Genomic DNA, 22,980 nt, shown 5'->3' with positions numbered 1-22,980 from the left:
GAATTCCTTGGAAGTTTTCTAGACCTCCTATCTCTCATTTCTAAAACTGGAGTGTAACATTTCGATTACTAGGTCATGTACCCACTAAACTGCCCCTCAAGAGGAGAGGAGGATTTACACTTCAAATCATGGAGTCTTAAAATATTTATGCCAGCTGATGCCTTAAAGTTGTGAAAGTAAATGTTGCCACTCTTCATCATTAAAATATTAAATATAGGGAATCAGGTAAGGGAATGCTAACAAAAATGTCCTCTGGTTGTGTGCCAGTTTTGTTTTAAGAGTGACATTACTATGCTTAGTTATTTTCTTAGTGTTCTTAATTTTATAAGGTTGCTACAATATATAACTGGTGGATTATGACAGTGAAAATTCTCATCTGAAGATTGAATCTGTGGGAACCACAAAAGTTAAACAATAGATTCAAAATATGTTCTTTTCTGCACATAAGAATACAGTATGGAAAATGACTATTGCTGAAAATTTGAATATTTGCAGGTCATTTGTGTCTAAGTTCATATATATATATATAGTTTCATTTCTCAGCAACCTGTTATGATCACAAATATTTTTTATTCTTTGTTTTGGGTTGTGTGGACTTAAAATAATACTATAGGGACTGTGCTATTCCATTCAGCACAAAAGGATGGTGGGATCTAATAAATCTATACAAAATACTAAAAAATGACTAAGTAATAAAACATACACTGTTTTCAAGTTGTAGTATCACTTACAATGATTTCTGATTTTTACAGGTATCAAGAGAAGCATAAAAACAAACATAAAGAGAACTTTCTCAAATGAGTGGAGTTCCACCAGATTGATATTCTGGTAGAGGTAGAATGATGGATAGTAATGATGGAGATGAGGGAGCACCCATTACAATAAATGGGCATCGATACGCAGCCAACACAGTCCCTGGCGAACGTAGCGGACAAGATTGGTCATGCTGCTGTGCTGGGTCAAAGGCCCCATCAATGTGTCCAGATCACCAAAGAATTCTGAAAATCAGACGAGATCTTGGTTAGGACTTTAAGTGACATCATGAAAATATGCACCAGATTGCTTAAACTGACTTCATGCAAAAATACAACAATGTGGATATTGGAAAAGTTATTCATTATTCATTCATTCAATGAAAATTTATAAAGTATCTATTAGGGGATCAAAACACCATATGTATATCAAACACTATTTTTTTAAATGTTTTAACCATGTTTTATTTATTTATTTTTAGAGAGAGGAAGGGAGGGAGAGAGGGAGAGAAACATCAATGTGTGGTTGCCTCTCAAGGGTCCCCAACTGGGGATCTGGCCCACAACCTAGGCATGTGCCCTGACTGGGGATCAGACTGGCAACCCTTTGATTTGCAGTCTAGCACTCAATCCATTGAGCCACACTAGCCCGGGCCATCAAGCACTATTATTTAATCTTTATTTAGATCCAAAATCTCTGCAGCATAAATAACATTTGTATTATTGTGATTAATAAAACCCAAATTCATTTAAATGTGCTAATTCACAGTACTTTTTTTCAAATAACTATATATTTTCTCAAATAGTGATTCTAAAATTATATTACAACACTGTGGAGGTTTGTGAGATACACACACACATATACTCACACACATATATATACACACATATGTCACAATATGTATATATTATATATAAGATATATGTTTGCTTGTATATTAATGTTTATATACTAAAGATATATAATATTTATATGTGCATTTAAATATATACATAAATTATGCATATAAAATAAAATGTGCTTAAATATATTTTATATTAGTTATTCAATTTATATTTTTATGGAGTATAAATTTATATTTTCAAAGGTATCTTTATACACAAAATGGTAGAGTCATGGTCTATATGATATCCAGCTATTTGTCATTCTATGTGTTACTGAATTAAAAATATTCTCTTTTCCTTTTGTCTCAATTAATTGAGTTTACCAAATTTCCTTGGCATGATGTAGACATAGCCAGTGAACCTGGACAGCAATTATAGCCATCAGTATCTGAGGCTATAATAAATGCCTAGGAGCCATCCTATTTGGTAAGGCTTACTGTCAATTCCTTCAGGGAAGGAAAATGACCTGCAAGCATGTTACATAACAACTTCCCCTGACCCCCAGGACATGGATGGTAAGAATCCCCAGCTGATTCTCCTCCAGGTGACTTGAGGAAAGGGAAAAACACTGAGGCGGCCTACTAACAAATGTAACTGGAGTATTAGACTTTCTGCTTTGGGTTGAGGGTGGGAGATGTGGGAAAGACTATATAATGTCTGGAAACTAGCTAGGTGTCCCCTTTGCATGTCTGAATTGACTTGTTTAGCACTGTATTTATCTTGATTATGAGAGGGTTTTCTGTTGTCCCCTTTGTAAGCTTCCCATAGCAGAGGCAGCCTCAACTATGAGGAAATTATACCTATGTTGGTTGGGGGTAAGTTATCAGGGGAAAGGCTGGAGACTGCCTTAAAGTGGTCAAGATGCTCTCTTGCCTTTTTGGAAAGCAATTTCCATACATGGGTTTCATGCACTTGATTGTCTGGCAGATGGTAGTTCACTAAACAACACCTTTATTCTTCATGTTATGTATAACATAGGGTATCCTTCTCTGGGTACGAACTTCATTTAATTATATGATACTTTTGCCCTGGTTGGTGTGGCTCAGTGGATTGACTGCTGGTCTGCACACCAAAGGGTCACTGGTTTGATTTCCAGTCAGGGCACATGCCAGGGTTGTGGGCCAGGTCCCCAGTGAAAGTCAACCACACACTGATGTTTCTCTCCCTCTCTTTCTCTCTCCCTTCCCCTCTCTCTAAAAAAATAAATAAAATCTTTAAAAAAAACTTTTAATTATGTGATATTTTTTAACCTGTACTATACAATAAAAGTAATTTCTGCCTATAAAACAATAAATTATTTTTAGCGTCTTAAATAGCAATACTTTCTTATTTGAATGAATGTGAGTTGAGTGTGAGCCAGGATTTCCAATGGGTATTCTACAGAAAGACTGCTGTGATATTCCTAACTAGATATCCAGGTCACTATTTCAATAACAGCTTTAAATAAACAGCTGGGGAGGTAGGGTACAGTGTTTCTAGATCAAAGGCCAGAGAGCAACATCAGCCCAATTGGCCCCTTTTTGCAATAGAATCTTCTGCAATAAGTCATCTGCAGCTGCATGGGAGAATAGGCATGGGGCAGAAATGGAGACTTTCCACTGAGATAGCCAACCTCATCCATTTCTATTACATGATTGGGTAGAAAAAGATGGACGTACATAGTTGTCTCTAGTAGGATGCAAAGTACCAAGCAAAGGGAAGTGCTTCTGTTTCCTCATCTGTGTGTGGACATGACAGATGTGGGAAAAATTTTCAACTCTAAGCAGTTCAGAAATGACAACTGTGTAAAATGCAAGACTGCAAACAGAAGATTCCAAATCAGGTTCTCTCCCCAGTCCACTGAAAAGCAAAAGCCTAATGACAACATTAGTAAGATACACTTTCTTTTCTGCTGGTACAATGACAGAGTTTTTATTCAATATCAGGCAGAAAATTTAAAAATTCTTTGATGCATTTGTGCTAAGGACAAGATTGGTACCATTTCACTGGAACATCAGCATAATCACCACATTACTCCTGAAAATTTCTGCAGTTAATGTAAGAGAAATTTCCTTAACAGATTTTTAAGATGGATGCAATTATTCAGGAAATCCACACATACTGAACTGCCCTCCATTTACTAGCACAAAGTAAGATAGTTGTTGGAGGCAGACAAGCTAGCCAAGTTTTAAGATGTTTTGTGCCTTCACATGCAATTCTAGAACACTTGGATAGTCATGGTTGTCTGTAGCAGTTGTCTTTGGATTTCCAGAAGCCTAGAAAAGTAGACAAATTAAGGATTGCCCACTATTCAGGTAACTGAGGGCAGGAGATCACTGAAGGTCTCTGAGGACCCATTGTTAATACTGATCTCTAGATGGGCAGTGTAGTCTATTGGTTAAGAGTTCAGAGTCTGGAATTAGGAGCTGTAACATTATGGGTAAGTTTCTTAACCTCACAGATCCTCAGTTTCTTCATCTATGACAGGGGGTAAAAGAGACAACAAATGATAAAGCAAATAGTGCAGTTGCCAGCATATAAAAATTGAGGCACAAACACATGTAACTGATATTTGCAAATAGTCCCTGAAGTCAGTGTAAATTTATAGCTGAGTTGAGGGTCGAATTCTCAAATTATGGGATATGCTTTGATAGCCACAGAATCTCTGAGTTATATAGATATACAGTGTGGGGCAAAAGTAGGTTTACATTTTTGAGTATATGAAACAGTATATTCTTGTATTATCATTTATTAATTATTATATTATTTTCCATATGAACATAGGTAAACCTACTTTTGCCCTACCTTGCCTAATAATATGGAGTAAGGAAAAATAATAAATATTCATAGTATTTCTACCTTGTACCTGATATATTATGCTATTTGCTTTACACGTATTATCTCAATTAACTTATCTCTATGATCCTTCTGGGTATTTTCTTCATCATCATCTTATTATTGTTATATCCATTGTAGAGATGGAAGCTAGGAAGTAGCTCATAGATTTAAGCAACTTGCTTGAAGTTACACAGCCAGTGCATGACCCAAGCAGGACTGAAACATAAATGATCAGGGTTCAAACTCTGCAATCTTTCTACTCCATTGGGAGTGTTTTTCCCACACACTCAGCAATGCAGTAATAAAGGTGCAGCACAGAGGAGGGGTGGGAAGGCTGTGTCTCATTCCATAATCAGACAGTGGAGAGAACCACCACAGACACTATAGCAGCAGCTTTTCAGAGAGAAGAGAAGCAAGCCACAACCCTGGGGCCAGAGTAGAAAGGAAAGGAGAGCTACCTGGGCTGTGAAGACTCATGTTTGGGAGAAGAATTGGGCCAGGAAGCCTAGTAAATCCTTTGTAGTTGAACCCATGAGAATTTCCATTTGTATACAGGTAGCCTGAAGCCACAGCCTGAATCCAGGAAATCCCTATCACTCATTGTTGGGGACCTAGTAGCACCAAGCCCACTCTGTGTAACTTTCACCATCTCATAGCCCAGCAGCAGCCACTGGACCATGTAGAATGCTGATGCCTCCCTCTTCCTGACCAGACAGTTCTACTAATTCAAATTTCTGGTTAACTCTTTGCTGTCTGATTCCAAAAGGTCCACATCTGTCCCAAACTTGACTGGCATGGGGCTGTCTGTGGTTCCTGGGCCAGAATCACTGAGTCAAATGAATGCCCAAGGCAAAAGTGCTGTTCATTTTTACTCCCCACCTTTACTAGGATAGTGAGGCTTCATTGTGAACCTATGTGACAATTACGGTCATAGATGGCAGCATGAGACACCAAAGACCACTGACTCACTCCCCAGTTAAGCATGACCCTCCTTGCATTTGTTTGGTAGCAAACCTCATGTGTTACCCTTACCCTTTACCTCAGCTGTCAGTGTGTTGAAAATACTAGCTGAGTTTTGGCCCTTGCTTCTGAATTCAAGCCACATTATCATACATTCACTGGAGCTGCTGGATATAAGGAAGGTAGAGGCCTTAGTTCAACCTCACCCCTGAAAAAAATATTAAAGTTGACAACAGAAGCCAACAGAATCTTAATGAATTTGCAAATCATTTTCCCTTTCTTTGCTTCTATTTTTCTGTTTTGATCCTTATCATTGAGTGAAAATCTGAAAACAGTCATTTGCCAACACCTCACAGTTCAGATTAGTTTAAGCTTCAAAAGAGACAAATCTCAGGCTTTTTTCACTTTCTCAGAAAAAAAAAAAAAAGGTCAATGTGTCAGCCCAGAATTAATAACTTCTTCTCTCACCTAAACCCTGGAAATTGGAGACACAGAGATAAGGCCACCAGGAAAATTCAAGTCCTTCAAAGCACAGTTGATTCCAACATGGTCTGTGAACAATGGATACAGCAGATGAGCATACCTTTGTTCTCTCTTGTCAGTTTGTCGGCCATATCCCAGTGTTCGTAGCCCCGTAATACGTTGCTAGTGATGTTGACATGGCTGGCAGCCATATGGTGAATGTGCTGGGGGATGGTGACTGGGCCATTGTTACAGTTTCCCATTGCATTGAGGGGAGAGACGTTGTTGAGAGACACTGGGGATGGAGTGTTCCTGGGGAATGGGAACAGACAGGTCTTGTTAGGCTGGTTGTGAAGAGTGACAGTGGGCTCTCGGCCTCCCTCATCACACTGAGACCTCATGAGAATATCATTCCCACAGTATGGTTTAGCATGGTGAACAAACATGAAGCTCAAGTGGAGTGGAGCTTGTTCCCACATCCCACTGACTCTTATCAAATGATATCCTATAGCTTTTTCCAACACATTAGGTTTCTCCAGGGGCCCCAGTGTAGAAAGAGCTTATTATCTTCCCATTCTTGTTTCCTCTGACCAACCACACAGGGCTACAATGACAGAATGAGCCATGCTCCTCCATTTGCAATGTTAAAAAGTGAAATTGCACTACCTTTGATAACCATTGATGACTCCATGTGCGTTGGTACATTCTTTTAAAATAACACAAAGAGCTGGTAAAATTTTCCCTGGTATTAATTCTACTGATAAATGTAGCTATCTGAATATATATATATTTCAAGTGTTGTGATGTTTCAGAGAGAGAAACAGCTCAAAACTATGATGAGTTCTAATTGGGAAGATGACGGCGATATAAGTGGGACCAGAGTCCACTTCTCCTCTACACCAGTGAAACACCTAGCTGATTTGAGGAGCAGAGCGAACAGCCAATGGTATTCCAGCATATATGAAGATCGGAGACCAAAGATAGAGGCCATTGAAAGATCTGATGGTAAGAAGAGTGCTTAAGGACAATAAGGTCCCTGGGACCTGTGTAGGGACCAGGGTGGCTGAAGCCCCGGCCCAGCACTGGGTCTGCTACAGGATTCTTGGGAGAGAGCCAGGCTGAGCTGTGTGAGCAGCCAGGTGCTTCTTTGGACAAGGGGGGCTTCAATAGGAAGAATTTCTCAAAAAGAAAAACAAAATAGAGGCACTCAGCTGCTAGTTAGAGAACTCTCTGCAGCAGCCCTCTGGCGCCCCTCCCCACCCTCAGCCCCTGGACTGTGAATGCAGGATAAGCAGCCCCTGCACTCAACTGAAGCCCGGTTGCATGCACGCTGATTAGCGGACTGGGGGCCCACATCTGAAATCTGGGGTGGGTGAGCACCGGGAGTAGAGGCTAGCTGCCCCATGCACAGGCCCAAAGTGGCGGACCAGCCACCTCCCCACCCAGGCCCAAAGCAGCAGATCAGCTGATCAACAGACTGGCTGCCTGCAAGGGACCACACCTAAAAGCACCAGTTCTGAACAACACCTACCTAGCCCCTGTGCACAGAGCCCTGCAGGGCCTACTGGCTCTCTAGGACTAAGGCAGAACGCCCAGCAGAGGGGAGCTGCAGGGCTAGGGGAGACTGCATGCCCCAGAAACACTCCATCCAGTAAGGGGCGGAACTACCCCACAGAAGCACCGAGAGCCCCTAGCATCTAAGAGAGCAAAGAGCAAGAAGGGGGACTGTGAGTTGACCCTAATTGGTGCAAAGAAAGGACAGCACAGCTGGTGAACTAAAGGCCTAGTGGGGAACAGAAGGACCCTGAGGAACTGGACTGGAGGCTGAACAACAGCGAAGAGTGTGGCTCAAGAAGGGAGAAAAGTGAAACCAATCCTTCCAACCACTCCCTCCTGTTCCACAGACAGGAAGACCAGCAAAACTAACCTGACCAGTTTAAAGCCAGCAGAAGACATTTATTAAATTCTTTCCTACTTTCCCCCTGATTCCTTCTTCCTTTCTATCATTCTTTCTTTTTTTTATTCTTTCTTCCTTCCATCCTTTACGTTTTTTTTCCTTTATGTTTTTTATTCCTTCTTCCTGCCTTCTTTTATTTATTCTTTTGTTTTAATTTTTGTTAAAATTCCTTCTTATCTTGCCTCTGATCTTTCTTTCTTACTTCTTCATTCCTTCCTTTCCTTTTCTATTCCCTTTTTGCCTCCCTCCCTCCTTTTCTTTTCTTCTTTCCCCACCCACTTTCTCTTTTTCAAACAGGTGAGACAATAAAACCTGGAGTGCTAAGAAGAGCAGAATTAGACCCATATGTTTATGTTACACCCATAAACATCAGCTCAACACGAGTGAGCACAGGAGATTAAGGAAACAAAACCATTGAATCCCATTGGCATTCTTCCATAGAAATTCATACCATAAACCCAGGCAGTCAGAATAGAGCAATTTAAGAAGTAGAGGCTACCAAGAAGAATCTCACAAACAATGGGAAGACAAAGAAACAATCCCCAAGTGATAGGAAAGGAGGAAGCCTCAGACAGAATGCTAACTGAAAAAGAGGAAAGTCTACTGTCAGATACTGAGTTCAAAGCAATGGTCATCAGGAAGCTCACTGAGCTCTCTGAGCTCAAAGAGAACTACCAGAACCTACAGGGAAACTACAATGAACTCACTGCAAACTATATCAACATGAAAATGGAAATAGAAACTATCAACAAGGGCCAAGAGGAAATGAAGAATACAATTTCTGAATTAAGAACACAGTAGAAGGAATCAGAAGCAGAATTGATGAAGTAGAGGATCAGCTCAGCTAGCTGGAGGACAAAGTAGAAAAAAACACCCAGAAAGAGTAAGAAAAGGAAAAGAGGCTCAGAAAGAAAGAAGAGGCAATAAGGGAAAAGCAGGACAACATGAAACATAACCTTATCTGTATAATAGGAACACCAGAAAGAAGAAGAAGAGCAAGGGATAGAAAATTGTTTGAAAAAGTAATGATGGAAAATTTCCCGAATCTGATGAGAGAAAAAGTCACACAAATCCAGGAAACACATAGAGTCCCAAGCAAGAGGAACTCACAGAGGCCCCCTGCAAGACACATCATAATTAAAATCGCAAAATTCCAAGACAAAGAGAGGATCTTAAAGGCAACAAGGGAGAAACAGGAAGTAACATACAAGGGAGCCCCAATAAGGTTAGCAACTGACTTCTCAATGGAAACGATCCAAGCCAGAAGAGAATGGCAAAAAACATTCCAAGTAATGAGAACCAGAGGTCTGCTACCAAGACTACTTTACCTGGCAAGGGTATCAATCAAGATAGACGGCCAAATAAAGAGATTTCCACACAAAAGAAGTCTAAAAGAATACAAATCCACCAAACCACATCTGCAAGAGATGCTAAAGGGACTGCTTTAAAGAAAGGAAGGAAAAGAGAAAGACAGAGAAACACAGGTGGGAAAAAATGGCAATGAATAACTACCTATCGATAATATCCATAAATGTAAATGGATTAAATGCTCCAACCAAAAGACATAGAATAGCTGAATGGATAAGAAAACATGACCCACACATATGCCACCTACAAGAGACCCATCTCAGGACAAAAGACTTACACAGACTGAAAGTGAAAGGCTGTAAACAAATTTTCCAAGCAAACTGACAGGAAAAGAAAGCAGGGGTAGCAATACTCATATCAGACAAAATAGACTTCCAAAGAGGGCCATAAAGAGAGACCCAGAAGGTCACTTCATAATACTCAAAGGCAGAATACACCAAGAAGACATAAACATTGTAAATATTTATGCACCCAACATAGGAGAACCCAAATACATAAAGAAAATCTTGGAGGACTTCAACAAAGATATTGACAGCAACACAATTAGAGTAGGGGACTTTAACACCCCACTGTCAAAAAATGTACAGGTCTTCCAAAGAAAATATCAACAAGGATATTGTGTCACTTAACAATACCCTAGAGGAAATGGACTTAACTGATATATATATAGAGCTTTTTATCCCAAAGAAGCCAAATACATATTCTTTCCAAGTGTACATGGAACTTTTTCAAAGACAGACCACATGATGGGACACAAAGCAAGCCTTAACAAATTCAAGAAAATTGAAATCGTATCAAGCATTGTTTCTAACCACAACGGACTGAAACTAGAAACCTACCTGAAAGGAGAAAAACCCAAAACCCCTAAAATCATGGAGATTGAATAGCATGCTATTGAACAATGAATGGTTCAAGAATGAGATTAATGAAGAAATCAAAACCTTTGTGGAAACAAAAGAAAATGAACTCACAAAAACCCAAACACTATGGGACACAGCAAAGGCAGTCCTGAGACGGAAGTTCACAGCAATACAGGCCTACCTTAAAAAGATAGAAACATTTCAAATAAACAACCTAACCCTACACCTACAAGAACTGGAGGAACAACAACAAAGACAGCCCAGAGCAAGCAAAAGGAAGGAAATAACCAAGACCAGAGCACAGTTAAATGACATAGAGACTAAAAGCACAATTCTAAGGATGACAAATCCAGGAGCTGTTTCTTTGAAAAGATAAACAAAATCGACAAGCCTTTAAGTAGGCTCATCAAGAAAAAGAGAGAGAGGATCCAAATAAACACAATTAGTAATGAAAGAGTAGATATTACAACTGATACCATAGAAATATAAAGGATTGTAAGAAATTACTACGAAGAACTGTATGTCAAGAAATTTGAAAACCTAGATGAAATGGACACATTTCTAGAAAAATATAATCCTCCAAAACTGAATGAAGAAGAAGCAGAAAGCCTGAACAGACCAATAACAGCAGACGAAATTGAAGCAGTCATCAAAAAACTCCCAACACCCAAAAGGCCTGGACCAGTAGGTTTCACAGGAGAATTCTACAAAGCATTTAAGGAAGAGGTAACCACTCTCCTTCACAGACTATTCAAAAAAATCCAAACTGATGGAAGACTCCCAAACTCTTTTTATGAAGCTAGCATCATCCTAATCTCAAAACCAGATAAAGACACTACGAAGAAAGAAAACTTCAGGCCAATATCGCTGATGAACATAGACGCCAAAATTCTCAACAAAATATTGGCAAACCACATCCAGCAATACAATAAAAAGATCATCCACCATGACAAAGTGGGATTCATACCAGGGATGCAATGATGATACAATATTCACAAATCAATAAACATAATACATCACATCAATAACTGCAAAGACAAAAATCACATGATCATATCAATAGATGTGGAAGAAGCATTTGATAAGATACAGCACCCATTTCTGACAAAAACACACAGCAGAGTGGGAATACAGGGAGCATTCCTCAACATAATAAAGGCCATATATGAGAGACCTACAGCCAACATCACACTCAATGGACAAAAACTTAGAGCTTTCCCACTAAGATCAGGAACAAGACAAGGATGTCCTCTCTCACCACTCCTATTCAACATAGTATTGGAAGTCCTAGCCACAGCAATCAGACTAGAAAAAGCAATAAAAGGCATCCAAACTGGAAAGGAGGAAATGAAACTGTCACTGTTTTCAGATGACATGATAGTGTACATGGAAAACCCTATAGACTCCACCAAAAAACTCCTCGACCTAATAAATAAATTTGGCAAAACAGCTGGATACAAATTCAATAGTCAGAAATCAAAGGCATTCCTGTACCCCAACAATGAAACTGCAGAAACAGAAATCAGGAAAAAAATCCCATTTGATATAGCAACAAGAAAAATAAAGTACCTAGGAATAAACCTAACCAAGTAGGTAAAAGACCTGTACTCAGAAAACTACACAACACTGAAGAAAGAAATTAAGGAAGACACAAACAAATGGAAGCATGTACCATGCTCATGGATTAGAAGAATTAACATCATCAAAATGGCCATACTACCCAAAGCAATTTATAGATTCAATACAATCCCTATTAGAGTACCCATGACATATTTCACAGATATAGAACAAACATTTCAGAAATTCATATGGAACCATAAACGACCCCGAATAGATGCAGCAATTTTGAGAAGGAAGAACAAAGCAGGAGGGATGACAATACCTGATATCAAAGTGTGTTACAAGGCCACGGTAATCAAAACAGCCTGGTACTGGCATAAAAACAGGCAATAGACCAATGGAACAGAACAGAGAGCCCAGAAATAAACTCAAGTCTATAAGGTCAATTAATATTTGATAAAGGAGGCAGGAGCATCAAATGGAGCAAAAGCAGCCTCTTCAACAGATGGTGTTGGCTGATCTGGACAGCTACATGCAAAAAAAATGAAACTCGATCACCAACTTACGCCATACACGAAAATAAACTCAAGATGGAGAAAAGACTTAAATATAAGTTGTAACACCATAAAAGTCCTTGAGGAAAACATTGGCAGGAAAATATCAGACATTCCACACAGCAACTTCCTCACAGACATATCCCCTAAAGCAAGAGACATACAGGAAAGAATAAACAATGGGACCTCATCAAAATGAAAACCTTCTGCACGTCTAAAGAAAACAGCACCAAATTACAAAGCGAAAGAACAGTATGGGAAAACATATTTGCTAATGATACCTCAGACAAGGGCCTGATCTCCAAAATATATAAAGAACTCACAGGACTCCACTCCAAGAAGACAAACAACCCAATTAAAAAATGGGCAAAGGACTTGAACAGACTCTTCTCCAAGGAAGACATACAGAGGGCCCAGAGACATATGAAAATATGCTCAGCATCACTAGCCATCAGAGAGATGCAAATTAAAACCACAATGAGTTACCATCCCACACCAGTCAGAGTGGCCAACATAATCAAATCCACAAACAAATGTTGGAGAGGATGTGGAGAAAAGGGAACCTTAGTGCACTGTTGGTGGGAATTCAGACTGGTGAGGCCAGTGTGTCAAACAATATTTAATTTCCTCAGAAAACTAAAAATGGAACTACCCTTTTACCCAGCAATTCTGCTGCTCTGATTACACCCTAAGAACCCTGAAACACCAATCCAAAAGAACCTGTGCACCCCAATGGTGATAGCAGCACAATTTACAATAGCCAAGTACTGGAAGCAACCGAAGTGCCCATCAGCAAACGAGTGGATCCAAAAACTATGGTATATTTACACAATGGAATTCTACGCAGCAGAGAGAAAGAAGGAGCTTATACCCTTTGCAACAGCATGGATGAAACTGGAGAGCATTATGCTAAGTGAAATAAGCCAGGTGGTGAGGGACAAATACCATATGATCTCACCTGTAACTTGAACATAATCAACAAAAGAAAAGAGTAAACAAAATATAACCAGAGACATTGAAGTTAAGAACAATCTAACAATAGCCACGGCGGGGGGGGGGGGGGGGGACAGTGGGAAGAGGGGATTACAGGAACTACTATGGAGGACACATGGACAAAACCAAGGGGGAGGGTGGAGGTGGAGGAGGGAGGTGGGTTCAGCTGGGGTGGGGTGGAGGGATGGGGAGAAAAGGCATACAACTGTAATTGAATAACAATAAAAATTTTTTAAAAAAGTGTATTAAAAAGTGGTAGAAAAAAAAAAAAGAAAATCCTGTAGACTCCATCAAAAAACTACTCGACCTAATAAGTGAATTTGGCAAAACAGCTGGATACAAAGTCAATACTCAGAAATCAAAGGCATTCCTGTACCCCAACAATGAAACTGCAGAAACAGAAATCAGGAAAAAAAAATCCCATTTGATATAGCAACATGAAAAATAAAGTACCTAGGAATAAACCTAACCAAGGAGGTAAAAGACCTGTACTCAGAAAACTACACAACACTGAAGAAAGAAATTAAGGAAGATACAAACAAATGGAAGTATGTACCATGCTCATGGATTAGAAGAATTAACATCATCAAAATGGCCATACTACCCAAAGCAAATTATAGATTCAATGCAATCCCTATTAGAGTACCCATGACATATTTCACAGATATGGAACAAACATTTTAGAAATTTATATGGAACCATAATCGACCCCGAATAGCTGCAGCAAGTTTGAGAAAGAAGAACAAAGCAGGAAGGATCATAATACCTTATATCAAACTGTATTACAAGGCCACTGTAATCAACACAGCCGGGTACTGGCATGAAAACAGGCTCATAGACCAATGGAACAGAACAGAGAGCCTAGAGATAAACTCAAGTCTTTACGGTCAATTAATATTTGACAAAGGAGGCAGGAGAAAAAAATGGAGCAAAAGCAGCCTCGTGAAGGGATGGTGTTGGGAGGTCTGGACAGCTACGTGCAAAAAAACGAAACTGGATCACCAACTTACGCCATACACGAAAATAAACTCAAGATGGAGAAAAGACTTAAATATAAGTTGTAACACCATAAAAGTCCTTGTGGAAAACATTGGCAGGAAAATCTCAGACATTCCACACAGCAACATCCTCACAGACCTGTCCCCTAAAGCAAGAGACATAAAGGAAAGAATAAACAAATGGGACCTCATCAAAATAAAAAGCTTCTGCACGTCTAAAGAAAACAGCGCCAAATTACAAAGAGAACCAACAGTCTGGGAAAACATATTTGCTAATGATACCTCAGACAAGGGCCTGATCTCCAAAATATATAAGGAACTCACACGACTCTGCTCCAGTTAGACAAACAACCCAATTAAAAAATGGGAAAGGACTTGAACAGACACTTCTCCAAGGTAGACATGCAGAGGGCCCAGAGACATATGAAAAGATGCTCAGCATCACTAGCTATCAGAGAGATGCAAATTAAAACCACAATGAGGTACCATCTCACACCAGTCAGAGTGGCCAACATAAATAAATCCACAAACAAATGTTTGAGAGGATGAGGAGAAAAAGTAACCCTAGTGCACTGTTGAGGGAATGCAGACTGGTGAGGCCACTGTGGCAAACAATATGGAATTTCCTCAGAAAACTAAAAATGGAACTGTCTTTTGACTCAGCAATTCCCCTGCTGGGATTATACCCCAACAACCCTGTCACATGAATCCAAAAGAGTTTGTGCACCCCAATGTTCATAGCAGCACAATTTACAATAGCCAAGTACTGGAAGCAACCTAAGTGCCCATCAGCAACGAGTGGATCTAAAAACTGTGGTATATTTAAACAATGGAATTTGACGCAGCAGAGTGAAAAAGGAGCTTATACACTTTGCAACAGCATGGATGGAACTGGAGAGCATTATTCTAAGTGAAATAAGCCAGGCGGTGAGGGACCAATACCATATGATCTCACCTTTAACTGGAATATAATCAATAGAAAAAAAAGGAAACAAAATATAACCAGAGACAATGAAGTTAAGAACAGTCTAACAATAGCCAGTGGGGAGTGGCTTGGGGACAGTGGGAAGAGGGGATTACAGGAACTACTATAAAGGACACATGTACAAAATCAAGGTGGGTGTGGAGGTGGAGGATGGAGGTGGGTTCAGCTGGGGTTGTGTGGAAGGATGGGGAGAAACGGCATACAACCGTAATTGAATAACAATAAAAATTAAAATATATATGGAAAAGGTCTGGCAGGTATCTCATGCAAAGTAGGCACACAACATTTGGTCAGTAAAAGAATAAACAATCCTTCATTGAAAATTCCTAATAGTCTAATAGGGGAGCAGTCTTTATTAATTTTTGGCAATCTGTGGTAAAAGACCAAGAGCTGTGGGAGTTCTAGGGGTGGGATTGTTTGTACTTTCCAACCCAAAACCTAACAATGACAATAAAAACCTTGGCAGTGGTAGCAGCCACCATTTTTGAAAGTTACTGTGTCCCAAACATGGTGATCTGGGATTCATTAATAATATCTCTATGTTTTGGGGAACTCCATGGGTGAATTTCTGTCACCACTGTTTCACAGACAAAAGGGAATAAAGGTGTTCAGCTCTTTTCTGAGGCCCATACAGCAAATCTGTTGAAGAACCAAAATGTGAAAGCAGGTCTGTTTTGAATGATGGTGGCCTGAGGGTAGCGAAATTGAAGGACTGCATGAAAAAGGTAAAGGGATTAAGAAGTACAAATTGGTAGTTAAAAAATACTCACATGGATGTAAAATATAGCATAAGAAATATAGTCAATAATATTGTAATAACTATGTCAGGTGCCAGCTAGGTACTGGAAATATCAGGGGGAACACTTTGTAAAAGATATGATTGTCTAACCACTATGCTGAGCACCTAAAACAAATACAACATAGTATTGAATGTAAACTGTAATTAAAATATTTTTGAAAAGCAGGTCTGTTTTTCTCCAAAGTCCACTTTCTTTCCATTCCACCATGTTACTAAAAGGTCTTAGCAGCACCCACATCCACCTGTGTACTGAAACAGCACATTTAAAGGTCTACTTCTTTCACAGTTCCATAGCCTTTCTAGTGCTCTTTCTTTTCTTCTGTCTGCATGACATTTGAAATTGTTGCCCAGCTCTTTAAACTGTCCACAATATGGCCTCCATGAGTCTGCATCAGGAGTTGGAAAATCTGGACCACTACCTGTTTCTGCACGGCCTATGAGCTACAAACGGTTTGAAAAGATGAACATTTGCAATTGATATGATGAGAGGGAACACTAACTTTGAACCTCAATTAAGTAAAATGTATTTTTTTAAAGTCTTATTCGTATCATTGGGTGACTTGTGTTATAAAAGTTGTGATTAACTGTTACTATATTTTGAATTTTATCAGTACATATTTGCATAAACTTATGTTTTCTCTTATATTCTCTCCATATAATAGCCTCAGTTTTGCCTCTCCACTGGCAAATCCCAAGATATATAAAAGCTGGCAGTTTACAGAATGTTTGCTGACCGTTGCTTTATGCCAAGTAAGTTTTTCTTTTCCTTCCAACTGCTTTTTTGTTCTTTCTTACTCTACAGCCCTCAAGGTCAGGGGTGCTACTTCTGTAATGTGCTGTGAGAGGCCCTGTGTGAGTCCCGCAATACTCATTCACTGGGGAAGCCAGGCTATATCTTTGCTTGCAGACAAGAAGTCCTCCTTTACCAGAGAGGCCTGAGCTCTCTTTCTCCTGGGCTTACACAGAGCTTTGTTCATACATTTCATCTCCCTCCACTGTACAGTGTGCTTCTGGAGTGCAGGAATCACATTGAATTCAGCTGTGTCCTCAGGCCCTCATAAGGAAGTGCTCCTGAAGTGTGTGCTGAATAAATAGTAAGTAACCCCTGGGCAATTGTTTTGAGTTTCCTCATTTATTATCTTTATAGCCTGCCAAAGGGAGTGTACTTTTGTCAGACAGATGCTTTAAAAATCATTTCAAGAGGCTTTTAATGTGACTTCACAAACTTAGGATGTGTTCAAGTTCTTTTATTTCAGACCATGTGTGTGTGTGTGTACACAGATATCTGTCTGTCCATAAAGTATCCATCCATGTAATAAGAAAAATAGAGGCATTTATTGAAGAAGACACAAGACACAAGAAACAATGTACACAGGACAATGACACCTCAGTCCTCCTCAAAGTAGGCACCTTGCAACCTCACACAGATCTTCCAATCGCCATCGGCTGCCCTGTCATATTTTCCTGAATCTCATCGATGGTCTGAAATATTTTTCCTTTCAAAGGTGATTTTAGTTTGGGGAAAAGCCAGAAGTCACAGGGTGCCAAATCTGGGCTGTAGTGGGGCTGAATCACCTGGGTGATTTGATGTTTCAGCAAAATCTCTGCAGGAGACATGATGCATGAACAGGCATGTTTTGTAACGAAGCTGTTAATGACCAGTTGCCCATAGCTGTGGCCTTCTGAATCATCCAAATAGTTTATGCATAGGAACCTTCAAGCTTAATGTAAAATTTGATGAAGATTTGTTGCACTACTTGCTCAGTCATTTAGAATGTGATAGTCACACAGTACACATGCTCACTCAGTGACATCTATCACCCCCACTGACTAGCACAGTGAAGTCATCATTGTTCATGCATGTGCATTCCAGTCCACTTTCCTTGGCTGCCAGGTTACATCAATGTTGCATAAACCATTCTCATTATATTAACAATGGCTGGACTTTTCCCTGACAGACTTTGTATCTATTCTCAGTGATCCATTAATGACTGCTTATCCAAACTTTCCCTTCATTTACTCTGTGCTCACAGAAAATAGCTGTCTCTTAGCCTTCCAATGGCTATTTTTAAAAAGATTTTATTTACTTTATTTTTTAGAGAGTGGAAGGAAGAGGGAAAGAGAGGGAGAGAAACATCAATGTGTGGTTGCCTCTTGTGTGCCCCCCACGGGGGACCTGGCCAGCAACCCAGGCATGTGACCAAGATTGGGAATCAAACTGGTGACCCTTTGATTTGCAGGCCAACACTCAACCACTCAGCCACACCAGCCAGGGCTATTTTTATTTTTTGAACTTGCAGAGATAAATGTTGTCCACCAATATAAGAGTAAGACCTAATTCAACAATTTAAACAGTATTTCCTTTTAATACAGTAACTGAGTTAATACATAATTTTTTAATGAATCTGTTCCCTCACTCTGAATTTTTTTTTATTGTTGTTCAAATATAGTTGTCTAGCCCTGGCTGGTGTGGTTTAGGATTAAGTGGTGGCCTGTGAAGCAAAGGGTTACTGGTTCAATTCCCGGTCAGGGCACGTGCCTGGGTTGTGGGCTGGGTTCCCGGTGGGGGGCACAGGAGAGGCAACCACACATTGGTGTTTCTCTCCCTTTCCTTCTCCTTCCATTACCTTCTAAGAAGAAATAAAGAAAAAATATATTTTTTAAAAGTACAGTTGTCTCTATAGAGAACTGTTCCACATGGCAGTGGTAAATGTAGCCCAGCCCTTGATTCAGCAAACTGGCAGGGAGCAAGTTGGCACACAGGAACCGAGCCCATGGATTGGTTTTCCTGAGGGGAATCAGGCCTGCATTATACCTAGGCTGCTTTGAGGCTTGCTTTTTGCTAAAACTCCACACCCTGAATTGAGGCAGCAAATATTTACTGCATATCTTTAAAGTAACTTCCTAAAATCTGTGCTAAACCACCCAAGGATGGAGTGTAACTAGTTCAACCACTTTTTCGCTTGCATTTGCAAATATCCTTTTTCCTTGTAGTAATTAGCAACTTCCTCTCCTTTGTTATCTGTAAAAGGTAATCACTTAAAGCGAACCTGTGCATAGTAAATGAGGACCATCCTTGATGTCATGTGCCCAGAAAAGCGATGAAAGCCTGTCCACGCAGGGGTAAGGGCACTCCCCCACTCAGAGAGTGGCCATGCTGTTCCTTTTTCTCTACAGGACTTCTGTAGCCCATGTAAATTTGTTCATAGTAGCCACAACACACAGACCCTGCTGGCTGGAGTCCACATCATGTCTCCATTTTCTCTCCACCACTCCCTCCCACCTTAGCCATCTCCACCTCCCACCTTCAATTCTACCCTCCTTTGGCTTTGTCCATGTGTTCTTTATACATGTGCCTTGACGACTCTTCTCCTTCTTCCCCCGTTATCCCCCTCCTCTCCGGTTACTGTCAGTTTGTTCTTTATACCAATGTCTCTGGTTATATTTTGCTTGCTTATTTGTTTTGTTGATTAGGTTCCACTTATAGGTGAGATCATATGGTATTTGTCTTTCACTGCCTGGCTTATTTAACCTAGCATAATGCTATCCAGATCCAACCATGCTGTTGTGAAGAGTAGGAGTTCCTTCTTTCTTTCTTCTGTATAGTATTCCATTGTGTAAATGTACCACAGTTTTTTGATCCACTCATTTACTGAGGGGCACTTAGATTGCTTTCAACACTTGGCTACTCTAAATTGTGCTTCTATGAACATTTGGGTGCATAGGATCTTTTGAATTTGGTGTTTCAGGATTCTTAGGGTATCATACTAGCAGTGGATATTTTCCTGATATTACAGTAGAGTTTATCATGCCCCTGCTTTGGGAATGTGCTTTGCAGATATTTATAAAGTGGCAGAGGAGATTATTTTACTCTTAAAGAAAGTGTTTTCATCAGAGAAACAAGAATTTTGAAGTGATGAAAAATGAAAAAATGAACTCTCTGCACAAGTATGCATCAACACACATCTATTTTTCCTTCCCATACTAGCTTGCATTGGTGAGGGAATTATTGGCATCAGAGTAAAACTAATGCTCAAGCATGTAAGCATAGACACATAGCCAGTTCATGGATGAGCCACAACTAGGACTCAAAAATTTCCCTCTAAGAATAGCTCTTTAGATGGGCCTAGAAGTTATCAGGTCCAGCCCTTTTGTTTTAGAGATGGAGAAACAAATCCAGAGAAAGGAAGGGATTCACTTAGCTTACTTTGGAAGTTAAAGGCAGCATCAGGACTAGGCCAGTGGATTTCTAGGCATCCACCCTACTGCTGGAAGACTGAGCTGTCCCAAGCACATATAGCTCTATCAGCGTTATAGTAGATGCATTTATATTTTAGGTCAGGCTATTTTAGTATTAATATAAAAATCATCATGATGACTCAGATAATTGGCTAGGTGCCTTTACATTTTCAGCACTATTATGCCTTTGGTTTTATTAAACAGCACTTACCATATATCAATAAATATTTCATTGAAGTTTCATTACTGAGTGAACTATTGAAATATCACTGTATTAAACTTAACTTTTACCCTGCCTCTCTCAAATGGCATGGTGCTTGATATCTCATTAACAGATATATTTTATGGTCATAATTTGGTTTATAGATCAAATAGTTAAAAAAATTGGGACTTTTCTGTACTGCCCATTAGATGAAACCTGAGTAGAATTTTTTTGTGTACAAAAATTACTGTAGTTTCAAAATTTACCTTTACTTATGAGTTGTCAATACAAAATATTTGTGGTCTATTACATCACTAATTTTCTGAAAGATTAATTTTCATAAGATACTTACTTTCCATTGCCTACCCATGAAGATGGTATCTGAGTGACTTTTGAAGCATTTTGCTAGAAAAGAGGAAGAGAAAAAGAGAGGAATATAAGGACATCTATTTGTGTTTTATTAGTTCAGAAACAAATGGAAGTATAATTTAGAGTACATTAATATTGCCTGCAGCATTTCAGAATGCCTCCTGTTTCATTTGCAGAACTGGGATGTATGTGCACATCAGCACACCGTGATATACACTCAATGCAAATAGCTGGTTAGGGTAATTAGTGGGCTCCAATCAAGACCATGAAGGTCACTTGATAAAAGGAGTTATATACTAAAAGGCCCAGTGAATCAGACTCAGTTCTCCAAGAAGTGGTTTAATTATCCTCATCTGAAATTTATTCTGCAGAACAAGCTCCTTAGAGTACAGCAAGCTTTTCACTTTTAGCTCAAGTTGCAAATGTTTTTCCTGGAATGCAATGTGGGCTGTAATTTCTGATATCCTAAGAATGTACCAGGACCAAATAGTCCTTTGTGTTTTGTTTTTTCATGAATTGACTTGAGTTGATATCTTTACCTGCAAAGCCTCGTGGCTGACAGTTTTCACTATTTAGCAATTCAGCTGGTCCAGGGCTACATTGCAATGGAATTCTAAACATTGTATTTTTCTTTGGTGGATCTGGGATGGTTTAAAGAATGGGCCTCATGTATTATCATGGCCAAACACTCATGGAGTACAGAGAACCCTGATACTAAGCATCGCCACAATAGGACAGTGATCTGGCTTATTATAATAAACTTATCAGGTTGGAGCCCAAGTAGTACAAGGCCAGGGCACTTGTGGCATTGAGCCTGACTCAGGCCTGCCTCTATGGCCTCATGGCCCAGGCTCTGCTCCTCTTTTTCCTCTCAAGTGCCACCCAGGCCCTTTTGCAAATGGGGTACAAGGGAGAGAATCAGCACTTTCAGGAACACAGTGACAATGTAACACTTCTCTGGACCTTAGAGATCCATATCTAAGGTGAATTCTGAAGACTTCAGCTTTTAATCTCAAAGAACCTTAATGTACTGCCAGAGGAGTGAGTTATTAAACATCTGTTTGGTATTTTTCAATGCTGCTAAAACTACACAGGACAGGCTGAAGAGGGAAGTAGCTCTCAAAGTGTGATCACAGGACCAACAGCATCAGCATTATCTAGAAAGTTGTTAAAATGCCAATTCTCAGGCCCTATCCCAGATCTATAGTATCAGGTAATCTGGGGGATTGGACCCAGCACTCTGGTTTTATGAGCACTCTAGGGGATCGTGATGCCCACTCAAGTTTAAGAATGACCTTTCTAGAGCATAGGTTGAGACAGTAGACATATGAAGGGATTGACCTCTGTTGTATTTGAACCTGTTCATCTACCACAAGCATCAGATCTACGGCATTATGGCCACACTGCATAATAGCTAGTGGACTTGCTCTTTATCCCAAACCAGTCAGTGTCCTCATATAACTGTACCCTGCCACTCACTGGGTTTGGATGATTGATGCAAGGTCATGATTTAATTCATTTCATTTTCAAAGTTGCTTTGGTACAATTTAGCCAAATGGTGCCATTCACTCAGCAAATAAATAAATAAATAAATAAATAAAAATCTTTTCTTCTCTTTTCTTTCTTTCTTTCTTTCTTTCTTTCTTTCTTTCTTTCTTTTTCTTTTTTTTTTTTTTTTGAGACCAGCCCAGCAGGAGCCCTGAACCTCCTCAATTCTACATCATGACCACTGTTAGGGGGAAGAAGCAGCAGAAGCTCCACTGACCCTCAAGCCAGTTGTATTTGGTATAGTGGCCAGGCCTAGTACCAGACTATTTCTTGTAATTTTCATCCAGGCTTATTCCTAAATTTTGGCATTGCATCTTGAGGTAAATATATATTTTGCTTGTAAATTAAGCACTTTATCTCTCCTGAGGGTAGATTTATTTATTTATTTGTTGTTTGTATATTTGTTGATTTTGGTAAGAAAAGCAATCAATTGTATTAAAGTTCAACTACTGTATTTTAAGACTCCTCACGGTCAAAGGGCTCCATGAGGTAAGAAATTTCTGGACTAGATTCTCCTTTAACACAAGGTTGACTATAGTCAGCCACAGGCTGTGAGTCCATCATGTAGGGTGGGGCAGAAGACTGCAACTGGGAAGCTGCCAAGGTCCATTTGTACAATCCAGAGAATAATCAGGTGATTGCACTATTGTTGTGCCTTTTCTCCCTGGAATC

General features: G+C 39.7%; 1 protein-coding gene across 1 annotated transcript in view; it reads right to left on the bottom strand.

Annotated features, from left to right (window-relative positions):
• Positions 1–876: 876 nt before the first annotated feature.
• The window catches only part of AFF2 (ALF transcription elongation factor 2), a 61,283-nt gene continuing 39,179 nt past the window's right edge, over positions 877–22,980 (bottom strand). The window contains exons 11-13 of the mRNA XM_071220261.1: positions 20,744–20,796; positions 5,998–6,188; positions 877–998 (exon numbers count right to left, since the gene is read on the bottom strand). Coding sequence (XP_071076362.1) covers positions 877–998; positions 5,998–6,188; positions 20,744–20,796 — 366 coding nt within the window. The remainder of the gene's footprint in view (positions 999–5,997; positions 6,189–20,743; positions 20,797–22,980) is intronic.

The sequence above is a fragment of the Desmodus rotundus genome, chromosome X, assembly GCF_022682495.2.
Source record: "Desmodus rotundus isolate HL8 chromosome X, HLdesRot8A.1, whole genome shotgun sequence".
In the NCBI taxonomy this organism is placed as follows: Eukaryota; Metazoa; Chordata; class Mammalia; order Chiroptera; family Phyllostomidae; genus Desmodus; species Desmodus rotundus.
This window is presented reverse-complemented; position numbering and strand designations above follow the sequence as displayed.